Below are 18,849 nucleotides of genomic sequence, written 5' to 3' on the forward strand. Positions count from 1 at the left end.
AGGACTTTAGAAGGGTGACTTGAACCTTTTGACCTGTAACAGAGAATAGAGGTTCGCTCACGCATTGTAATTAAACATGTTCTTTATGTGGGGGGGGGTATGTCATGTGAACTGAAAGCCGGCAGAACAGACCCAAAGCCATCACAGAGAATAGATTTAAAAAGAACAAATAAAAAGCAAATTTTAGGTTTGTGTTTTAACCGCCTTTCCATCGCTATTTTTTTTTTATTTCTGGGCCGCCAGGAAGATTTTTTTACATAATTTCCTGAATTTTAAAATTCAACATCTCCCCATTCACTGTACGGACGATCCCCAAATTAAATAATGGTATTAACGCGACATTCCGTCTACCCACCGAATAAAACATTTCTTTTTAAAATTAAGCAAAACATTGTAGACGTCATTCTTAATTATTTTTAACAATTTATTGCTGTTCAGTATCGTTATCTACGCACATTATATCTTATATATTATATATAAGTAATTCCCAGAGCAGGGCAGATCAACTCTATCCGAGCCCGTCTAGTCTGCCTGCTGTAAAAACTCAAACATTAATCAGTCTTTATCACTCCCATCACTCCTGTGTTCCAATAGCCCTTTATCCCTCCCATCACTCCTGTGTTCCAATGGCCCTTTATCACTCCCATCACTCCTGTGTTCTAATGGCCCTTTATCACTCCCATCACTCCTGTGTTTCAATGGCCCTTTATCACTCCCATCACTCCTGTGTTCCAATGGCCCTTTATCCCTCCCATCACTCCTGTGTTCCAATGGCCCTTTATCACTCCCATCACTCCTGTGTTCTAATGGCCCTTTATCACTCCCATCACTCCTGTGTTTCAATGGCCCTTTATCACTCCCATCACTCCTGTGTTCCAATGGCCCTTTATCACTCCCATCACTCCTGTGTTCCAATGGCCCTTTATCACTCCCATAACACCTGTGTTCCAATGGCCCTTTATCACTCCCATCACTCCTGTGTTCCAGCGGCCCTTTATCACTCCCATCACTCCTGTGTTCCAATGGCCCTTTATCACTCCCATCACTCCTGTGTTCCAATGGCCCTTTATCACTCCCATCACTCCTGTGTTCCAATGACCCTTTATCACTCCCATCACTCCTGTGTTCCAATGGCCCTTTATCCCTCCCATCAGTCCTGTGTTCCAATGGCCCTTTATCACTCCCATCACTCCTGTGTGCCAATGGCACGTTGTGTTCGCTGATCCAAGTTTAAGTTTAAAAGGATGATTGATGGTTAGAAAACTTTTTTGTAATTATGTTACAGCCAGAAATGTCCTCGTTTTCCATGAAAACAGATTTTGAAAGGCAGTGTTTAGCCAGACAGACAACTACAAGACATTTAACCTTCTGAGTGCCAGAGGGATGCATCCAAATAATACTCCAGTAAATCTCTTTATTTCCATAGGAAGCTGAGCGGATGACTTTATTTACAAACACAGCGTTTTCCTGACTTATACATCTTTGCTTTCTCTTTGTTTTTTATCTACTAAATGATTTAATCTTTTGAATCAATTTTATGTTTAAGAAAAAGCTTAGAAAGCGGAAATCACTTAAAGTCATTTCAGAGGCTACATTATCAGCCTTGGGCTCGATGAATATCTCTCTTCTCCTTCCATCCGAAACAATAATGTTTAATGCGAAGCCCTTTGGGGTATCTGTTTTTTGGGGGTCCTCTCTGCTTCCATATTGGGGGTTCTGGAAGGGGATTTATCCAGCGTAGGTTATCGTTCCTATTCCAATAACTCGCTTTATCCTCTACAATATGCTGTTTAACCAACTCGCGTTCTCCATCATTGGGAAGGAAGCCGCTGATACGTTGTTTCTCCGATCAGAATGTTTCTAGAATTTCTTTTCATTTGTGAGCATTCTGTATCTGATAGAATACACAAAAAATTCTGGGTCAGATCCAGCATTTGTTAAGATCACTAAGCTTAGCACATTAACAGCGTTAGAAACATAATTCCCGGTACTGATAAATGTCCAAATTTCCAGAAATAATTATTTTTGCCCCAAATTTAATTTTGAAGGGAATGCTAAATTGTCATGTGATGCATTAGCTGGTGCTGATACGTTGTAGCCATAGAACCGGAAAAACATACATGAAATATTTCTATGTTGATTTTATTGTGATTAAACCTTGTAAGGAATGGATAATAATCACAGACCCGCTGAGGTTTATTCATTTGAGACGTTAGAATGTAATTAACGTTTTGACTCGTTTTGGATCAGACGCCAGGGGATTACATACCTCAGCCTGGGGCAGGAGATCCTCCTGATCTGATGGAAAGTCTGGAAGGGGCATTCGAAAGCTCCGCTTACCCTTCAGCCAAAACGTTTTTTGTTGTCCTTTTCCCTAAAACAACAAAATTAAGACTTAACCCCTTAATGACAAAGCCCATACATGTACGGACTCAAAATGCATTCTTTTCAATGGGTTTAGGGACCGCCCATTGTCCTTAAGGGGTTAATTCTCTGCATTTACTGAACATGTGACGTATATTGAGTATATTGTGTGTGAGGATCAACAGGAAAGGTGCGCCCTTGACTTCTGGCATCCCCCCCTCTCCTGACCACTTTTGAAATTCTGTACCAAAGTCACATATTTCGAAAATATCCTTTTTTATGAATAATTGGTGATTTTTCCCCATCGGACAGCGCTAAAGCGTACCTTAATTTGTATATTTCCTCTTTCCCTTAAATCGTATCCCCCGATCTCTTTTAAGGCTGTAGCAGTCGATTCAGAAACGTGAATCCGCAAAGCTGCGGGAGAATGAAAAAAAAGATTTGAGCGGCGCGTAGAAATCCCCACGTGTTACTCTTTGTTCGTATGTTACACGCGTCGGAGGAATCAGAGTTTACCTACGTAGACTGTTGCTCTCCATCCGGGATGCGGTGTTAACGGTGTCACCAAACAGACAGTACCTGGGCATTGTGACTCCCACCACTCCAGCCACCACCGGACCTGCATTTACAGAGAGATCAGTATGTTAATTACTCAGTTTATTAGTTAGTCAAAGTTGATACTTTTTATTGGGCCAACAGAGAACAAAACGTGACGTTATATAAACTATCAGGACCTCAGAGGTCTCTTCCTCAGATGAAAATAATAATAAAAATAATCAGAGATACAGAGGAAGAAATCATGGAAACACATGGTGTAAAATGTCTAGCTTTTCATGCAATATGCAACCCTTTAAATGCTAGAGGAACATATCGAAGGATTTAGGAATTAAAGCCCTAGCTGAGAACTTGATGCTCAAAGGGGCTTTATTCACTAAAGGTGTTGGTAGAAAAGTTTGCACTTGTATTTCGCTGGCGTTATATTACGAAGGGCCCAAATCACAGACTAATCTATACATCATGCAGGGTCAGCTAAAAGGCGACCTCTGATTGGCTGATGCATCAGTATTATTAGTGGAATTGCTGGGCTTCGTGAACTTGGTCACCCGAGGAACAAAATCATTCGTTTTTCCAAACTAAAATTGGTGCGAGTGAATGGCGCTCGTACCGGTGTTGAGCCCGATGCGCAGCTTCAGCTTCTCGGCCGGCATGTGCCTGATTTTAAAGGACAGCATGGAGCTGAGAAGGTGCAGAGACATTGTGGCGATTTGCTCCACGTGTTGATTTCCGTTGCGTATCGGAAGTCCGCTGGCGACCATGTAAGCGTCTCCGATTGTTTCCACCTATGGAAAAAATAAATAAATAGTTTGCGTTATGCTGCTGGCCTCTTCTGTTTTGGCTGCCAATGTGACGTATTTTATAATTACTGCGGGAGTTCGGCGAGAAGAAGGGGATCTGAGCTCATCCATAATTACCCCACCATTCAAAGGTTTGGGGTCACTTAGAAATGTCCTTGGTTTTTGAACGAAAATAACATTTTCCCTATTAAAATAACATGAAATGGATCAGAAATGCAGCGCAGACGGGCTTTATCACTCCCATCACTCCCGTGTTCCAACGGCCATTTATTACTCCCATCACTACTGTGTTCCAATGGCCCTTTATCACTCCCATCACTCCCGTGTTCCAACGGCCATTTATCACTCCCATCACTCCTGTGTACCAATGGCCCTTTATCACTCCCATCACTCCTGTGTACCAATGGCCCTTTATCACTCCCATCACTCCTGTGTTCCAATGGCCCTTTATCACTCCCATCATTCCTGTGTTCCAATGGCCCTTTATCACTCCCATCACTCCTGTGTTCCAATGGCCCTTTATCACTCCCATCACTCCTGTGTTCCAATGGCCCTTTATCACTCCCATCACTCCTGTGTACCAATGGCCCTTTATCACTCCCATCACTCCTGTGTACCAATGGCCCTTTATCACTCCCATCACTCCTGTGTTCCAATGGCCCTTTATCACTCCCATCACTCCTGTGTACCAATGGCCCTTTATCACTCCCATCACTCCTGTGTTCCAATGGCCCTTTATCACTCCCATCACTCCTGTGTTCCAATGGCCCTTTATCACTCCCATCACTCCTGTGTTCCAATGGCCCTTTATCACTCCCATCACTCCTGTGTTCTAATGGCCCCTTTATCACTCCCATCACTCCTGTGTTCTAATGGCACGTTGTGTTCACTTTTTGTAATTATGTTACAGCCAGAAATTTCCTTGATTTCCATAAAACAGCTCAGCGACCCCAAACTTTTGAATTTCCGTGTCTATCGGGATTTCACTAAAAAACAGCTCTCATTGAGCCACCTGAAAAGGCTGAATTGCTGCCGAGTTGAGTCAGAGGCTGGATATTTACAGACTTCTGCCGAATTTGACTTACCGTAGTTGGACTTTGTCAGTCTTTACAGTTGGTTCGATTTGCCGTTGAGTTTGAGTTACAATAAAAACCGTCCGTTCTCTAAGTCCGGTGAGATAGAGGCCGACTCTTGTGAGTCTTTTAGCCGGAGTAGAGTTGGTCATGGACCGGGGCAGCCATATTATAAATTAAACAACTTTCTATTAAACACTAACACTAGTGGATTCATTGTATCTTGTCATTTTTTTCATGATTAAATTATATTTTTTATTTATATAGCGCGAGGTCCTGATTATTTCTAAGCATTCGGTGGCCAGATAGTTTCCTAAATATAGTTTTTAAATCAGCTCGATGCATGTCGATCCGTACCTTGTACACATCATACGCTTTGATGATCTCATCGAACAGACTGTACAGGTCGTTCAGTAAATCCACCACCTGCAGCGGAGTACAGGAGGAGCACAGGGTGGTGAACCCCACGATGTCAGAGAAGAAGATCGTGACCGAACTGAAGCTCTCAGGTTCCACCGACTTCCCAGACATCAGCTGCTCTGCAATGAAACTGAATGCGGGCCGGAAGGGCCGATTATTCTTTTTGAACTGTTCCCTCCGTACGCAAAACGATTATTTATTACACATAAAATTTCCTTTTTAAATCGGAATATCGAGGTCCCTTTAAATTGGCAAAATATCTCAAATTATAAAATAAAAATCACAGTAAAAAGAAAGGTTTTTTTTCTGTTTCATTCCCGCCCCCCCCCCAAAAACAATTATAATAATTTTGCTCCATGCAATTATAACACTTGATTGGCAATTAAAGGCTTCATTTTTTTTGGCGCGGGGAACGTCAATGAAATATGCAACGACTCCGCGTCCCTATTGTGTCCATCAGGATCGGTAAAATGTTCTGAGAACAGAAACACGGAGTGACAAGCTGTCTAACGAGAGACGAGTGTAATTACGCTGATTAGAAGCGTTGTGAAAATTGACAAGTTCTAAAATGTGTTTTTTTTATTTGGAATGTTGAAAATGTTCTCGCACAATGACATCTAGCGGTGATCTCTCAATAAGTTCGCACTTCTCCACCAACTTCATCTACAAGGTACGTCTACAAGAAGCTCTGAAGATGAAGGTAAGGTGATGCTGGAATGTTCCATCTAGATAGAAGGTCGGGGGTTTTGGGGATACGGATGGGGGGGCCGCTAGGAGTAAAATAAAACTATTTTTCACGCCTGGTAATGTAGGAAGGACCCCTGCCTCACCTCGGCAACATTGTGGATAATAATTTGTCCGTCTTCTTCTTCTCTGCCACCAGTTGGGCCGTTCTGTCTTCCACCACCTCCTCCAAGTGATTAGCATACTTCTCCAGTTTGTTTACCATGTTATCCAGGATGCTCACTTGTCTGCAGGGAAAAAGTTTTAAAAAAAAATTACTTTCCATCCGATGGTTTGGACATTTATGGGGATGATTTTGGGTTCACTCGGCACTGGAGATGTTGAGGTTCCCCATCCACCCGTTGAGGTCCCATGCAGCCAAATGTCTGATGATGAAGTCTACATGGGAACCGCTAACTGGGTGACAGTCAAACACTCTGATACCCTTCAATTGCCCTTATTACCCATATCCCCAAAAAGTATCACTTTGTATCCAGTTGAAGCTCCAGTGTTCCGGCCGCCATTTGCATCACATGGGTCATTGTATTCATGTCATGTGACATAACATTGTCATTACGACACATGGCTTTTCCGTAATAAATCGCGTCATCAGTGACTTCAGCGAGAGGGAACGGCTGATGGCCATCCCCCGAATTTGTGACGAAAATGTGATGTTTCAACATTTTAACCCAACTTTGACAAAATGAACCCTGTTTGAGATACTCCATTAAAAGATATTTCCTTCCATATGCAATTTTCTCAACTCACAAGAGACAACGTCTTTTAACCCAAGTAACTTAATAAACATTAACGGCGTCCAATTTTCTTAAATGGGACCAAAAAATGTAACCAAAAATAAAAAATATGAACATTTTGTGTATATAAACTATTAGCCCACTTATCTTATAAATATATAAATATTTTCATTTTTTGGATTAGGTTCTCACTCTATGACATCACAATATACCCCCCCCCCATTTTCCTTTTTAAGGGTTGGCTGACCAGCGATAAATCCCAAAACTGGCTCCACCCACATATAGTGATGCAATAATCACAGATCCTGAGTGTGTCCATAGCACTCTTTCTTCGAGAACCGGCATTGATGATGGAATTCCCCAGTGGACCCTCTCGAGTCACCAGTCACGGGTCCACCGGTAGGTAGAACATTGCCCGGCGGCGCAGAACGTCACCTACCCTTCAGGACTGGCACGTCGAAGACTCCTCTTGATGGACGTGAATGGCGGCCGACGTTCAGGGTTCTCATCCCAACACATTTTCAACATGGAGATAATCCTTTCGTTGCATTTCTCCGCTGAGAGAGAAGGTCTCAGAGGGACGCTCGGACCGGGGATCTTGATTTTTTTGATGATTTCTACAATAGAAAAGTTCTGTTTCTCAGAAAATATAAAAAAAACAAACCCTCAGCCAACCATTTGAAGTCCCTTCGGGCGACACATTTAAGTCCAGCTCCGCACGTCATGCATTTACTCAGCAGATTACCCGTTTTTTGGTCACATCGAAGTCCCAAATACCTTCTGGGTCCAGAGCGAGTTCCTGAAACGGCCCGTCCTCGTTATTATGAATCAATTCTCTCATAATTATAGCAAAACTGTAAACGTCTCCTTTCTGAGTGCCCTGGAAAGGAAAAATCCCCAAACGCAGGAGCTCTGGAGCCGTCCAAAAGAGTTCTGTCGGGAGAAATAAAATGTAAAAAATATATATACATTTTTTAAATGTATTAAATATGAAATGTATCGCAAGCATCACAAGAAAAATAAATAAATAAATAAATACGAAAAGTATTTAAAATTAAAATCCCCATTTTATTTTTTTTAACTATTACCGGTAATTTAGGTATCACCTGAATAATTGACATTTTTAGCGGTGGTGTCTCGGAGGTCTGTCCCGTAATGGAGTTCCCATAAACCAAATCCTGTGAGTTTGACCTGCATCCGGCTGTCCACGAGGCAATTCGTTGGCTTTAGGTTTCCGTGGGAATGAAGGGGGCTGTTGTGGAGGAAGGCCATGCCCTGAACAAGGCAACGAGGGGTGAAAATGGGAAAAAAATGTCATAAAAAGCAATTCTGGTGCAAATTGCTGACCATTTTATTGGTTTCCATGGTAACTGCTACACATTTAGAATTTAGCGCTTAAGGCTAGGTTTCCACTTGGGTTTTTGTCCTGCGTTTTTTTTCTTGATGAAAAACGCCAAGAAAACTGCCACTGCATTTTTCTGCGTTTTGGCGTTTTTTTCTGGAGTTTTTTCTGGCGTTTTAGCCTTTCTGTGGAAATTGCTTTTTTTGACCTTAGGCAGTTTTTCCAGCCTTTACAAGTTAGAAGTTTCACCCAGCTAAAAGGGATTAGGATAAATGGCGAGTATCTGCCCCCTCCTGATGTCATTTACTTGGTAGAGTTCTACTTAAACGCCCCGGCGGACCCTTTTGTCACTTTTCTGTGGTTTGTAAGGCCTGCTTTATTCCGAATGTCTGCTCCTCTAGGAAGATTGGCCCCAAATGATGGTGCAAATTGTTTGCTGTTGCTTTTGGCAGGCAGGATCCCGTTGGTTTGTTTGCATTGGATGTTTGTTCCAAATGGTGTAGAATTCAATATGAACTTTGTTTTGTGTGAAACTGTTTGTTTCCCGCCTATTTCTCGTAGGACACACAGATACCGGGTCCATCCTCTGCATTGTAACTGTGGAAAAAAACGCCATAAAAAACGCCAAGGCAATAAACCCACCTGGCTTTTTCATGGCGTTTTTTCTCTCCCATAGACTTCTATTGGAGAAAAACGCCAAGATTTCCTTGCAAAAAACGCCAGAGCGTCAACATGCTGCGATTCTGAAAAACTGCCACAGAGCCCAAAAAAGCAGAAAAACGCCAAAGAGGACTGAAAAAACGCCGAACAGAAAAACGCCAAGTGGAGATGGCATTCTGCGATTTCCTATTGAAGAACAGCTAACATCTGGCTGCAGCGTTTTTTCACAAAAAAAACGCCAGGTGGCGCTATTGGCGTTTTTATGGGCGTTTTTAGCTAAAAAAAACCAAGTGGAAACCTAGCCTAAATGATCTAGAATCGCTACATTCGGACAGGGAGGGAACTCACATTTACAATGTCGTAGGAGAAGGACAGCTTGAATATCCAATCCAGTTCGATGTCATTATTCTGCAAAACATCCTGGAAAATTTGTCGTTATTCACCTAATGACTTTATAACAAATTTTACATTTCCCAAAAAACATCCCTATCCTGTATTTCTCTGAAATTAAAGTTTTTCAAGTTTATTTTTTAACTCACAGGAAAGCTCTGTATGAGAGAGTGGCTTTAGGAGGGGTGGGGCTAGATATACCTGGGGGTGTGGCTAACCATACAAGGGGTGTGGTTACCAACGTGAGCAGCGGGGCGGACTACAGACAAAGGAGTGCAACATATTTATAACGTCTTTATTTATTAAAGGAATAATAGAACATACCCTCTGTTACCCCCCCCAATTGCGCTGTATTTGGGAGCCGCCATCTTGCTGCCCCGTCGTGGGGTATAAATCGCCCCGTCGCCCTGAGATATCTGTGATAATAGCGTTACGGAGGGACCTGCGCGGCTGGAAACAATCTCTAGCGCTAGAGGCTCATGCGCCGCCCTCTAAAACAACGCGGGGTGAGAACAGGAAGCGGCTTACAACTTCCTGCTCGGGCTGATGGGAGAGAACAGGAAGCGGCTTACAAATTCCTGCTTGGGCTGACCAATGGGATCCCGACGCCGCCTGCACTGAAGGATCATGGGAAATGGAGGAGCATTTGGAAGAAATATAATCTTCCCCCCTACCTTTTTTTACTTTTTTTTAAAAAATCCATGCAATTATTTTTTTAGATGTCTTGTATTAAATAATAAATTCTTCCCCCTCTTGGAAGCTGAGATCAATGGGAAAAGGTAGCAAAAATTGGACAAATAATGACGTTTCCTAAACCCGATGTTTATATGGATTGAAGAATTTTTAAAAAAAGGACCTTTAAATAAATAAATAAATGTTTATATAAATATTTAGTCAAAAATAAATGTAAATACCTTAAGGCTTCCTTTCTTGCAGTATTGGGTAACTGCGCACACATTGGGGGGCTCAGTGCAGACCCCGAAGAACGTCACCAGATTTTCATGCTTTATCTCCCGCATCTGAAACCAGATTTTGAATAATTCTGCCTGTTTTATGCCGTTTGTGAATTATCGTGAAGTCCTAAACCCGCCTGCTGGATGAAAGACCTCCTCCTGCCATACATAGTGGGCTCGGGAATTTATTTAGGGGCCGCTGCTGTATGCGCCAGAGCGTGTGAAGACCCCCCTGCAGCACTCACCTGTCAGGTATTTGTGCAGCAGTTGGAGAAGGTAATATAATATGGGAGGTTGGTAGATAAGTGGAACCGCCTCCCAGCAGAGGTGGTAGAGGGTAATACAGTGAGGGTATTAAACATAGTCGGGATAGACATACGGCACTGAATCTAAGACGCCACCAACGACTGATTAAGGTTTGAGTCTTTACAGCAGGAGAAACGGGCGACTAGATGGGGGCCGCCGGGGGCATAATGCTGATAAACCAAAGAAGTCACAATGTGTTTTTTATGGATATAATTAATTACTTTTGTCTTTATTAAACCCAACTATGTTTCCCGGTAACGCGGAGGTGTTTTTAATAAAATTCTGGCTTTTGTTAAATAATATAATGACCGCCCCCCCACACAAACCCCCGGCACATGTATTGATTAATATGCTTCAGGTATGTGAAAGAGCCGTTACCATGCGCAGTTCTTGCAGGACAGAGGCCTTCCGCACACGATACGTATCGACGTGATCGGGGAAGTATTTTAGAGAGACGCTGTTACCCTAAAAATAAATCAGAAATTCAGAATTCCATCAGAAATCAGTGAGCCGGCCCCTGTATGATGTATAAATAAATCAGCATGCCGGCCCCCTGTATAATGTATAGATAAATCAGCGTGCCGGCCCCCTGTATAATGTATAGATAAATCAGCATGCTGGTCCCCTGTATAATGTATAGATAAATCAGTGACCCGGCCCCCTGTATAATGTATAGATAAATCAGTGACCGGCCCCTGTATAATGTATAGATAAATCAGTGACCGGCCCCCTGTATAATGTATAGATAAATCAGTGACCGGCCCCCTGTATAATGTATAGATAAATCAGTGACCGGCCCCTGTATAATGTATAGATAAATCAGCGAGCCAGCCCCCTGTATAATGTATGGATAAATCAGTGACCTGCCGCCTGTATAATGTATAGATAAATCAGTGAGCCGGCCCCTGTATAATGTATAGATAAATCAGTGACCGGCCCCCTGTATAATGTATAGATAAACCAGTGGGATGCCCTGGGTGATATGTAGTGACATTTGAATTAGGAAATTAGAAATAAGCTCATGAGGAAGCCCCGTACCTGGTATAAACCAATCGTTGTGTAGAAAACCTCCTTTCCCTGCTTGTCTGTAAATCCATAACTCTGGTTACTGGAAATCATGGCGCTGGAGCCCATACTCCCCAATCGCTTGGACCCCGGGGTGCTCAAATGCGATGCCAGGCCATTCTGTCATAAAATCACACGTCAATATTTATCAAACTTACTCAAAAGCCCCAAAGGGCTAAATACCTTAATATTCATTTTTAAAACATTAGATTTGTTCGGCTGTCAGAGATTCTGCATTTCGGGGAAAACAACAAATCAAAGCTTTACGCAATAAAACCTTCAGCGGATTTATACATGGTGACGGCATCCGGCAGAACTTCTCGGACGACTCCACAGCTTCCCAACTTAAATACGTGACATTTTATTTATAATCTTCATGTTTGGAAATTCTAATTTAATCTTTTCTCAAACATTTTTAGTTTTTCAGTTTCACAGATTTACATAATATTAATATAAATCCTGTATAAAGCAGCGCTGTATACAGTAATATAACCCCCCACGCTGTATACAGTAATATAACCCCCAGCGCTGTATACAGTAATATAACCCCCAGCGCTGTATACAGTAATATAACCCCCAGCGCTGTATACAGTAATATAACCCCCAGCGCTGTATACAGTAATATAACCCCCAGCGCTGTATACAGTAATATAACCCCCCAGCGCTGTATACAGTAATATAACCCCCACATTGTGGAAAATGTAAGAATTTGTTGAAGATCCGTGGAGATGATTTGTTTATGATGGTAGTTCTGTGGTAGAGGATGTATGAAAGAATCCAGAACATAATTCTAGAAAACACCAGTAATAGTAATAGTTACCTTGTTGTTTAGGATGGTGATGTCCTCGTAGTTTATATGCCACCAGGTGTCATCTTCGAACCTCTTCCTTAGCTTGCTCTTCTGAATTAGAAGGAAGGTGACGAATAAAAGCCCCCCGACGGCAGTTATTATAAGGGTGGCTATCAAAGCCGTCATGGGGATGTCTGGAAAAGAAAGGAAAGATGGATAAATAATAATATTTACTGTCCACAGAGATCAATGAAATAACCAAGAAGCTCCCAAACTCTTCTGCAATAATACAATAATATACTTACACTACACTTACTCTAACGCACACTCTATCAATTGCTCACTATATCACAATTTCACTCATTCATACACAATAACATACACACACACACTCTAACATATACATCCACACTCATTCATTCATTCACACTAACACACATTCACTCTGTAACCTGGAGGTTATGTTTATAGCTGCTTGCACACTATATCGGTGGGGGTCAGGGAACATCAGATTACGCAACCCCACTTTCCTCCTACCCCCGCCTGATTCAGACCCGCCATTTGAAACGATTTTGGATCAACCTGAGGGCAATTCCCCTCCTGCCCCCAGGCCAGCCTGTCTCTAGGTGCAGTCTAGAGCCCTTATAATTTTAAAGACTTTTTGCGAAATACGATAGCGGTATCTAAATCAATAAATAACAATTATAATAATAAATAAAACGCACAGAAAGTGGTTGGTATTGGCCATCAATCTTCAATTCAGAATACCCCCCAGGGACATTTTTCACCCCGTTACACCCCCTGGTGTGATCATAATCCATCCTACATATTAAATGATTTAATCGCCAGGCAGTGGATTCCACAAATTAACTGCCCTTACTGTAAAAACATTTCCTAGTGACAAATGTCCAAAAAAACATCAGAAGCCGATCATAATTTATTTTCGGTCCTTAAACCAGAGCATAATCTCAAAGTATTAATACTCACTGCTTAGCCCCATTTTGCACAACTCGTTAGCGAATCCGCAGCTCGGTCTGTCCTTAGGGCGAGTGTTACCTGGCCAGCTAATGAGGGAGAACGCAGCTGTGGGGCTGAACGAGAACAACGGTGGATTAAGGCAGCAAAAATCTTTTTACTTATGTAATTTTGTGTTAATGTCCATGAAAGAATGTATCATTTTTATGGTATAGTTACATGCAAGCCTGGAACATGTAAAAGTGATACCGTAAAGCGTTGAACACTGTCTCGGAATTTTAGAATGTCTTTAAATGTTCCCGTTCCATCAAGCTTTACTCATACCACCCCAAAATATTTTACATTACGTGTCTGCCTTTTATTTTCAGAATAATTCCCGGTTTTCTCCTTTTTTAAAAATTTTTCACCTGTCAATGAGTGGACACTGCAGAAGCCCAGTGTAAAACCATATATATATATATATAGAAACTTTACTAGCGTTAATTACTCAGCCCCAATCAGACACAATAATAAAAGAGCCGGGAGAAGTTGAGTGTCTGTGTATATGTGTATGTGAGCATGGATGTCTATGTTTGAATGTTGCAAGCTGTTTGGGGAAAAAGATGGCACAGGTAGAGTGTTTGGGGGGATGATGGCACTGATACGCTGCTTGGGGCAAAGGTGGCACTCACAAGCTTTTTGGGGGCAAAGGTAGCACTGTGGGACATATTGCTTGGTGAAGTTGGGGGGGGCACGGGGCAATTTCCGCACGGAGGCCCTGTGGTTTCTAGTTCCGCCCTTGGGGGAGAGATAACTTAATGTAGAGGAATAATCATGCGGATCCTGAGAACAGGAAGGGAAGACGGCTGATCCCATGGTAAACATATAGGGGGGGTTCTACTACATAAATATTACTTATTTTAATATATAAACAATTTTACATAGTTTTTTTTAATGGAGAAATCCATAAAATATACATTTTAGGTAAAGTAGTTGATGAGTAATTGCATACGTCCTCGCACTCGCACTCTCACTGATATACAATAAAGTGCATGAATTACAATGTTACAAATTAGATTTCTTTTGAATGTAAGGAATGCAAATCCTCTTCACCGCATTCCTTGTGACTGAATCAGGAACGCCAAGTGATAAGGAGCGGTAATTATCGTTATATCCAGCAGCCAGGGCCCTTCTCTCCGCCCGAACCCCTTTGCTGTTATACCAGGGATCGGACGGCGCATTATGCCATTGTACAGCGCTACGGAATATGATAGCACCGTATAAATAATCATCATATTGGGAAAGAAATGATATCAGTACCTGATTGTTCTCCTGTAACAATCGTATAGCAGAACGGGCACAAATCCGGAGGAGTTCTGGAGATCGTACACCGCATAATCAATAAATCTCTCTCCATTCTCATTAATACTCAGAGGACCCGTGATTCCTGAAGAACAAGATCATCCATGTAATGAAACCTAGAAACCCAGAACCTGCCGTCAGATCGGCCCCCATCCGGCCCCTGTCTAGTCAATGTTTTTTTCCTGCTGTAGAGACTCAAACCTTAATCAGTCGTTGGTCTCGTCTTAGATTCAGGAGCCGTATGTCTATCCCATGCATGTTTAATCCCCTCACTGTATTACCCTCTACCACTTCTGCTGGGAGGCTGTTCCACTTATCTATCCCAAATTGAGGTTCACCCTGGGTCCTAAATACCTTTTCCACCAGCGCTCAGCCATATACATTCTGTATTTAGAAAGAAGGCATCGGAAAATCCTACTCACCGAATATTTGAGTGTCGTTATAGACCTTGAGGCTTTCTACCAGAGCTCTCCCGTCATTGATATCTTTGCCTTGTTTTATCAGCTGATTCAGCCCCAAAGCATACAGTAGGATGGCGTCGTACAGATACGCAGAATAGGGACTGACCTACGAAGGGTTAAAAAAATAATAATAGGAGTTCTCGACACGTTTCTATTACCAAAATGCTTTGGAAAAAGCCCCCCCCCCCGAAAATATAAGGAAACAGAGCGGATACATTTCTTAGACACCATTGCTATTGGGCATCGGAAAATTTGATACAATAGTTTGATATTTAATTATTATTAGAAAATATTAACTGAAAATGTAAAAAATAAATCCATAAATTAGGTTTCTGAATCATATCTGTATATTTAAAAAATAATTTACATTTTAAAAAAAATATATATATAATTGTAAAAAATTGTAAAAAAATAAATAAATAAAAGTACTGTCTAGCAGATGTTCCGCAAGTGGTTAGGGTGAAAGTTCGGCTTTTTCGCCCACTTCAACGGCAACGCCGGCGGGAGCAGCGACAGCCGTGAAAGTGGGCAGAAACGTTGTGCCACGTTGCAAAAACTCAGATGGGGCAAGAAGGTTTATCCATAAAAGTGTCCCTGGGGCAAAAAAAAAAAGCTTTTTGGGGGCACTTTCAGATATCAACTGAAAAAAAATCTAAATTTCCCCAGTAATCAGGTGCAACACCCAGCGGCTCTGGGGCAAACCAATGCATTGGGGTACAAACCCACTCAGAAAAACATATTTACCTTCAATTAAATTTAAAAAATATACATATTTGGAGATTTGCCCCCTGCCTCCCCCCTTCCTCAAGAAACTAAGATCTTTCCTGATTTTTTTATAGATTAATAATCGACTCACTATTTCCTTCAATATCTCTTTTTTCTCCGTACAAAAAGTTATTTGCGTCGCTCGAATGACTTCATGCAGTGCGTGTCGGAATTCTGAGGGACAGTTTGCCCCGCCGCACAGAATTAAGGGCTTTTTGTGGAAATCTGCTACATTTGCCGCTACTAAAGTTTTTTGGGTTTTTTTTACAAATGATCAGAAGAAATATACAGATCAGACAAGACACCTGATCTTCGGACGCGATCTCACTGTAAAAGGGGGGTCCCTTCAGCCTTTCGTAGACCTCCTTCATAAAAGATAGATTGTTATACGGGGAGTTTACTGCGATCATAAACACGGACTCGTACGCCTTCAGGATATCGGTCTTTTTCTCAGCCTTCAAAGCTTCTTTCCAAAAGGTTTCCTGCAAATAAACAATATGCAAGCCATTCAATTTAATCCGAAATGTAAAAAAGTCCAATAAAATCCCCCGAGTCCCGCACCAGTTCTAAGACAAACTGTAAAGATTCTAGAAACGTTATTAAATCAAGCGGAAAGCACGTGCTGGAAATAAGTCAGAATATCAGCGAAGACATTGTATCTTAACTCACAGCGAAGGATACTGCTTTTCATTTAACCCTTTAAGGGCAATACTCACCAGAAATCCGCTGACCTCAAACTGCTGCAACATGATAAATACGTATTTCCCATCGGTCAGTCCCTGCCGCTCGGCTTCTAAGAGAATCAGCCTGGCGTCCACCGAGCTCGTGATTAAAATAATAACTTCAGGAGAGAAAGAGAAAATAAGCGAGCAAATTTTCACCGCTTTTCCTTGAGCTGTCGGGAGCACAGTCCAAAAAAAAAATCAAATGACTGCAAAAAGTGTGAATTTTACTTTCTAATTTGAAGAAATTATTAAAAAAGCACTAAAACTATTATTATTATTATTTTATTATTATTATTATTATTTTTATTAGGCGACAATGAAAAAAAATAGATGAATATTATAGATGAAAATTATATAATGAAGCAAAAAGATTCTTAAGGATAAATAAAAAAAAAATTCTTAATGATTTTACGGCCAAAATGTTTGTGACAAAATCCTAAATATGTCTGAATAAATACAAAAAGTGACCTCGTCCGTAACTTTGTTTCTTCAGCTACCACCCGCAATTGGGCTTTCATCTAGGAATCATAATGCTGGGGACCATAATGGGTTAATAAATCAATATTCTCAGAAGTAGGGGTGACTAAAAAGGCACGCTTCATTAAATTCACCCAAAAACGAGAACGACGGATATTAGAGGAGAAAAGTTCTCCTTGTCCAATCACTATTCCTACCTCGGGCGAGAGAGGCCACCAGTCGCAGATTGTCCCGTAGACTTTCTGATCTGCCGGGGTCGTATTTTATCTTCGCGGTGATAGTAAAGTTTCCGACCAGCTCGTTTTCCAGAGATTGCCACAGCTCGTCGATTTTTTCCCAAGTCGATCCTACCCTGGCTCCTCCGAACAAGGCGACGTAGCTCCATCCGAAATACTCCAAGGTCTTCTTCAGAGCCTCGGAGGCACGTTGGAGAGGAGACACCATTTTGACGTAGGTGTCATACACAAATGTGTTATCGAGCTTCGGAGTCTGGCTGACGAAGCCGAACATTGGTACGTTCCAGGACGAGACCAGCAACCCGGTCACCTAGAAGGAGGACACGCGATGATGGAATATAGGTTAAGAAGGTCAAGAGTTTGATGGACAAGAGTTTGAGGCTTAAGCGTTACATTAACAGTCATAGAGGCTATGGCACAAAACGGGCAAAACTGGTTAGGGTTCTCAACAAACAATAAAGACCAAGAAGGCACTGAAATATCTTAAAGTGAAGGACCCATGGATGAATAAGGAAAGGAACGTGTCTTCCTACCTCGGCAGCTTCTGGACATGTGGGTCCCACCAGGGCAGAGATTTGGTGAGTCTGATACTGGTTTATGAAGAGATCGAGAGACCGTTTGGCGTTGCAGCCGCAGTCCGCGTAGATGAACTCCAACGTGTAGTTCCCCAAAAGCATATGGGCCCGATCGCTGCTTATTTTCTCAATGGCCAACTGAACGGCGGAGCCGAGGCGCTGGGCACTAAACGGGTAAGAAAAATTCCACGGAGCTTGAAATCCCACAACTATCCTGGAAGACACTTTCGCTCCTCCGCGCCCTTCGGTGTCATTCGCGCTTCCGATGACTTGAGGTTCCTCACTGGAAACGCGAACATAAACTAAGCAAGCAAAAAACCACACGGGGAGACTTCCGAGAGGGAGGGCTGAGCGCGTCGGATAACGAGTGCCGATCATTTCACGTCCATGAAGTGAGCGTCGGATGCTCTGCCTGGGAAAACTCTTCTCGGTGAGACCTACTTATACATGTTGCCTTTAATTCCCGAGTGTCTTCTGCATGTCTCCCATCAACCGGCCCTAATTAGCAGAATTCTACACTCTCCACTTTTTTTTTTCTGTACCATGTAACCCTTTCATCACCAAGCCAACAAAAACACAACCTCTGCTGTAAAAGTACAAAACCGACGGACATTCGGAGACATTAAAAAAAAAAACTCCTTTTTTACTCTGCAAATTTCTCCTTGAAATTGTAACAAAAAGGGTTTTATGGAATTTTTTATTTGTATTTAACCTAAAAATATATGACCCCGGTATGGAACCTGTCCCTAAAATGAACTGTTGTCACCCTGCTCTCAGCGCCAGGCTTTTGTCCTCTCGTAAGTGAAACGCGCAGGCTCAAGCATTTCTAACCCGACGCTGCGGTCAAAAGCCATCAAATAGGTATATGCAAATGAGGGAACCAAGGGAACTATGGGTAATGCATCAAAAAGTGACATACTTTGTGTCTTTGCGTGTCTTAGACAAGCCTTATCTCACAAATTGACTTTATTTTGCTAAAGTGTATCAAGGTGCGTCTTATCTCTTCAGCTAAAAGTTGCTTCTGTTTCTTTTTTTTTTAAATCTCGCATTAATTAGAAATAGGAAACTTTTCTATAAATAATAATAATTTTATGCATT

The 18,849-nt window shown here is 41.9% G+C and overlaps 1 protein-coding gene across 1 annotated transcript; it reads right to left on the reverse strand.

The window, feature by feature from the left end:
- Positions 1–6: 6 nt before the first annotated feature.
- LOC149277520 (guanylate cyclase 2G-like) lies at positions 7–18,129 on the reverse strand. Its single transcript, XM_089502806.1, has 20 exons — positions 17,710–18,129; positions 17,138–17,486; positions 16,470–16,579; positions 16,044–16,220; positions 14,935–15,079; positions 12,227–12,390; positions 11,380–11,526; positions 10,720–10,806; positions 9,997–10,101; positions 9,041–9,112; positions 7,797–7,965; positions 7,468–7,623; positions 7,130–7,307; positions 6,043–6,183; positions 5,150–5,342; positions 3,530–3,704; positions 2,885–2,983; positions 2,690–2,781; positions 2,270–2,374; positions 7–33 (listed from the first exon to the last, which is right to left on the reverse strand). The coding sequence occupies exons 1-20, from the start codon at positions 18,127–18,129 to the stop codon at positions 7–9; spliced, it is 3,111 nt and encodes a 1,036-aa protein (XP_089358932.1).
- Positions 18,130–18,849: the final 720 nt, after the last annotated feature.

The sequence above is a fragment of the Sceloporus occidentalis genome, unplaced genomic scaffold (genome assembly GCF_023333645.1).
Source record: "Sceloporus occidentalis isolate IW3139 unplaced genomic scaffold, rSceOcc1.0.p SCAF_212, whole genome shotgun sequence".
In the NCBI taxonomy this organism is placed as follows: Eukaryota; Metazoa; Chordata; class Lepidosauria; order Squamata; family Phrynosomatidae; genus Sceloporus; species Sceloporus occidentalis.

Coding starts and splice junctions, on each gene's coding strand:
- LOC149277520 (XM_089502806.1), bottom strand. CDS start 18,129: ATGATCGGCACTCGTTATCCGACGCGCTCAGCCCTCCCTCTCGGAAGT. Junction 11,527..12,226: donor TCACCATCCTAAACAACAAG/GTAACTATTACT, acceptor ATTTTATGACAG/AATGGCCTGGCATCGCATTT. Junction 2,984..3,529: donor GCGCATCGGGCTCAACACCG/GTACGAGCGCCA, acceptor CTGTAAATGCAG/GTCCGGTGGTGGCTGGAGTG.